At 32.8% G+C, this 5426-nt stretch overlaps 1 protein-coding gene across 1 annotated transcript; it reads left to right on the top strand.

Moving 5' to 3' along the window:
- The first annotated feature begins 726 nt into the window (after nucleotides 1-726).
- LOC147466812 (uncharacterized) lies at nucleotides 727-1122 on the top strand. The gene has a single exon (XM_086534445.1). The coding sequence runs from the start codon at nucleotides 727-729 to the stop codon at nucleotides 1120-1122; it is 396 nt and encodes a 131-aa protein (XP_086390571.1).
- Nucleotides 1123-5426: the final 4304 nt, after the last annotated feature.

Raw genomic sequence — 5426 nt, 5'->3', positions numbered from 1 at the left:
GTGGGTAAGACACTTTTAAAGGTATCCATGATCCCTTGTCCCACTCACCTGTAGATCGCCCCACGTCAGATGATGCCAGTGGTGTGATGCTATGCGCAGTGAAATCTATTGCAGTGCCCTATGTCAATGAATAAGAGGATATACACTTGGAGGATATATGCAAATCAGCTTCTGAGGATACCACATACAGAGGGCTACTCCATCATGTTAGATCGACGAGCGCTATGACCTGCAAAACAGTCTGCATCCATATTGGAAGATTCGAGATGACCTCTACTGTGATGGCAACTTAGTGTTATATGGTGCTTCTATGGTTATCACTATGTCGTCGCATCCTGATGTCTGCATGACAGCCATAGTGGTTTTGAGGCTACAAAACAACATGCCAGACAAACTGTTTATTGGCCAGGCATTGATGCTGACATCCTCAACACTATTCATGCTTGTGAACCACGCCAGATCCTCTAGCCCAGCCAATATCAGGAACCATTAGCATCAGGTAATCACCCCCACTAGGCCATTTCTTTCAGTGTCTGCAGATTTACACTTATTAGTGTACGTTGACCGCTTCTCTAACTGGCCTGTGGTAATTCAGTGTGATTCAGACACTACAGCTAGGACCGCTATTCGTTTTTTCAGGTTCCATGACCTAGGTGTACCAGAATGAGTGCGTATTGACAGCGAACTTCAATTCATCAGCCAAGAATTCGCAGCTTTTCTTGAGCAATGGGGAGTGTGCCGCATCATATCGGCAACCCATTACCCACAAATGGTCTTGATGAGGCAGCTGTGAAGGTGAAATACTTAATCCTGAAAACGGCTCCGACCGGGAATATTGACAACAAAGCCATTGACAGAGGCCTTTTGGAGCTATGTAATACCCCTATTTTCATTGGATATTCTCCTGCACAAATCCTTTATGGACGTTCACTCTGCTCTTGTGTACCAGCTTATGTGAAATCCTTCATGAAGGAATGGCAGTCTAGAGCTGAGAGTTATGATCGTCATGCCAATGAACATGCCAAGGATGTAGAGACCCGACACAACAAACACGCCAGAGCTCTTCCTATGTTAAAGATTGGAACGCAAGTCCGGATCCAGAACCCTACCTCAAAGCGTTGAGACAAAGTAGGTATCATCTACCTAGTGAGCCACCCGACGCAGATAACAATAGCACCTCATCTAAACTTCCAGAACCCCGACATTCTGAATGCATCAAGATGTCCGTTCAAGACTCACGCTAATGAACGTGAAGGGGGTAGGGAGATGTGGGATTTAATAGTGATATAGTGTGATACACCAAATAGTGTCTGTAATACTTTAAACCAATGAGGCAACAGATAATGCCTAATATTGTGATATTAGTGGGTTGACTTCCAACTAGTGGCTACTCTTCTCACTTTTAATCGCTGTTTTTGTGGTATGTGACCTTCATATTAAAACTCTCATTCATATCAAGAGAAATCACTGTTCACCAAAATTAGTAATCTCAATGTACCAATTTACATATATATATATATATATATATATATATATATATATATATATATATATATATATATAAACATATTTGTAATTATTAATGTTGGAGCACTATATGAGTATATCATGTAACACATTAAAAAATATCATGCAATATTAAGTATGAAATATTTAAAAATATATTTATAGCATGAAATGATTAATGACTCAAAACTTATATGTTCAAAAGTCAGATATATTTTCATATATTCAGTATATTTCATATATTCCATTAATTCAAGCAATTATCTCAACTAAATATGTCTCATATATATCTTATATCCATAAAAAGGATCAAATATCTCCCAAATGGTGGTGATAATATGTTTAATGATTATTAATTTCCTAAAATGCTTAAATAAGGTAAAAATCAAATTAAGCATGAAGGTTTCCTTGGAGTTATCCCACTGTTGCCACCACTGCGTTATTTTTGCGTCACAGTTGATATTCCTGATAACGGCCCATGAGGCGTGAGATGGGGTGTAAACAAATGGTTAGAGGTATCCTCCATGTGGTGTCTATCAGAGTGACACTTCATTTCACGCATCACACCACAAATATATATTATATATATATATATATATATATATATATATATATATATATATATATATATATTTATATTATATATATATATAATATATTATATATATATATATATATCATATATATACATATATATATTCATATATATATATATATATATATATATATATATATATATATATATAATATGTATTCCTATATTCATATATATTCATATATATATATATATATATATATATATATATATATATATATACATATATAGAAAAATATATATATATATATATATATATATATATATATATATATATATATATATATATATATACATATATATTCATATATTATATATTCATATATATATATATACATATATATTCATATATATATATATATATATATATATATATATATATATATATATATATATATATATTTGTATATATAAGATGTTCTTATATAAACATGTATGTGTATCTATTGCTGTCTATCTGATTTTGTATATGTGTACAGGTGTTTATGATATAATTAACGTAAATAAAATACAAATGAATGAAGAAATGAAAAACAAGACGCGAAGGTGGAAACGAGGACAGTAAAGATTCTTTTCCGAATACAAAATCTCTCTCTAGAAAGTTTCTTTCTTCTCTCTCTTCCTTATTGCTCGTTCTTCCTTGGAAGGAAGAAAAGAGACGGAGGAGGAATAGAAGGGGACCGGAGAGGGAGGTGTGTGTGTTGTGGGGTGGGGGGGGATGCCATTGAGAAGAATTTTCTCTTTGTTAGCCTGAAAAAAAGGTGAGAGAATTGAGTGAGAATTTCCCATTTCGAAAACTGTTGTATATTGTTTTACATACACCTTATTTTATATATAAAACTATCATAGAAAGAGTAAATATGTTATCAAGGTAACGATCATATGGATAATCCTTTAACCTATAGCACTTAGCCTCCCTCCTATAACATTATTATTAGAAAAAAAAAAAATATATATATATATATATATGTATGTATATATATATATATATATATATATATATATATATATATATATATATATATAAATGCTGATTAAAGGATAATGATAACGGTAATAGCAATGTTAATAACAACACTAAAGATATAATTTGGATAATACCTATTGGTTTAATAATCGTTATCATAATAATAGAATGATAATGTTAATATTAGAAATAAGGAAAACAACAACAAAATAGAGTAATGTTTTCAATGATTAGGACAAATATGAAGACAATAGATAGTGGTAATAATATAATCATAGTTTTGTTAAAAAAGATAATGATGCAAAAACAATACTGATAGTGAGAGCAAGCAAGATATTGCTTAGGTCAATGATATTCTATTTATTAATACTAATGTTTTTTTTCCACAATATTTCGTACCTTTCACATATATAAATTTCATGCACATCGTATTACACAAACTTCATCCACCTCTCTCGCTCTCCCGATCTTTATTTCCTCTGGATGCTTTCCAAGATCTCGAAGCTTTCGTAAGTTGAGATTTCCTGCTGAGAAATTGATTCTTGTGTCTAACTTTCGGCTAATATCGCCGTTTGTCATAATGTTTAGGAGGACCTCTCGGCCTGCCCTCGAACCCGATTCTCTTTTGTGTGGGCAAGTTTGTATGGGGGGATATTTACGTGTTTGTTTTAGTATATGTGTGCGCGCGCGTGCGCCCTTACATCTTGTGCTTTTTCCTCTCATCCCTCTTTTAGCAGCTTAGTACCTTTATTTTCCTTCTTGCAATCCCCTTTATCCTCTCATCTCCCGACCTGTTCACATTATCTTCTTTTCTTTTTTTTAAGATATTCTTCTTCCTTCTCTGTCCCTTTCCTTCCTCCTCTCTGTTCTACTCTTTCCTCACTCGCTTGATCACTCTTCTCCCTCTTACCGTTTATTCTCTTATATTCTCGTTTTCATTGCTCTCTGAATCTATCTTTTTATTCCCCTTTACTCATGGCCTTATCCTTCTTCTTATCCCTTTATCCTTGGGATCTAATTCTCTTTTCGTTTCTGTCTCCAAGTCCCGCTCTTCTCTTTCTTTTCTCTCGCTTTTTATTTCGTATCACTCTCTCTTCTTTATATCATTCTCTCTACTAGATTCTTTTTTTCTTTTTTTTTTCTTTTTTCTTACTTTTCCCCAGGTCTTACTTTATGACTTATTCTCTTCGCTTCTCGTTCTGTATGTGTTCCCCCTTTTTTTTCTCTTGCCATTTCCTCTGTTCGCTCATCCTCTTTTATTTTCTGAATTCGTTTCTTTCGTTTCTTCGCCCTCTGTTTGCTTTTCCCCACGATTTTCTCCCCCACCAGTAACATTGCCCTCTCGGTCAATTTTTCATTACCTGCTTGTTAGCGAAAAAAGAAAAAAAAAAAAAATCTATCCTTCCTTTTTTTCATATTTCCCTCCCCTACCCTTTTTCGTGCTTCTTGTATATGCCTTTTATATATTCCAAGCTTCGCTCAAGCCAAGGAAGGAAGAGAGAAGAAAAAAAGGGTGATAAACAGAGGGAGAGAACGAAGAGGCAGATTAGATCTTTAGGAGGGAGATGAGGCAGTCTGATACCCTAAGGGGAAACACAGATTACGTTTTACGGCGTCCGGTTCTAGGTTGGTCTGTCTATGGTTCCGCCGAGAGACTTCTAGAACGACTTGATATAACGTGGTAATACATTTCCTAGATTCCCCCCTCCCCCCTTTACGAACTGAAAGAGGGGAAGGAGAGATGGAATTGAAAAGAAATGGTATATTTTATGGGGAAAACCTTAAAAAATCGAAAATCAAATTTAAAGGAAATATGGAATCATAATGACTATAATACTACAAGTAATGATGATATTCATGATACTACCAATATTACTATTACTTAAACGAAACAACGATGAAAATACAACTAATTGTGATGAAAAATATAAGTCATAAAATTAATGATCCTAATGATAACAACAGTAATGATAATGACAATGATAATAATAATGAAAATGAGAGTAATGATGATGATAGTAATATCAATAATGATAATAACTATGGCAATACTAATAATAGTAATGTCTATGAGGATAATAATGATAATAGTAATGATAATTTTTGTACAATCACTATGATATAAATTATAACGATACTAATGATATACTAGTATCAATGATAATATGATAATGATATTGATTATGATAATAACAATGATGATAATTACAGTAATCAAAATGATAGCATTGATGATAAACATGATAATGATAATGGTAATGATAATGATAATAACAATAATAAGGAAAATAGTAATGATGATAATGATAGTGTTAATGAGGATAATAACAATAGTAATGATAATGATCAAGATAATAA

Source organism: Penaeus japonicus, unplaced genomic scaffold (assembly GCF_977035675.1).
Source record: "Penaeus japonicus unplaced genomic scaffold, GWHDUDI00000001_assembly GWHDUDI00000041, whole genome shotgun sequence".
In the NCBI taxonomy this organism is placed as follows: domain Eukaryota; kingdom Metazoa; phylum Arthropoda; class Malacostraca; order Decapoda; family Penaeidae; genus Penaeus; species Penaeus japonicus.
Note: the sequence above shows the minus strand (reverse complement) of the source record. Positions and strands in the feature narration are given on the sequence as shown.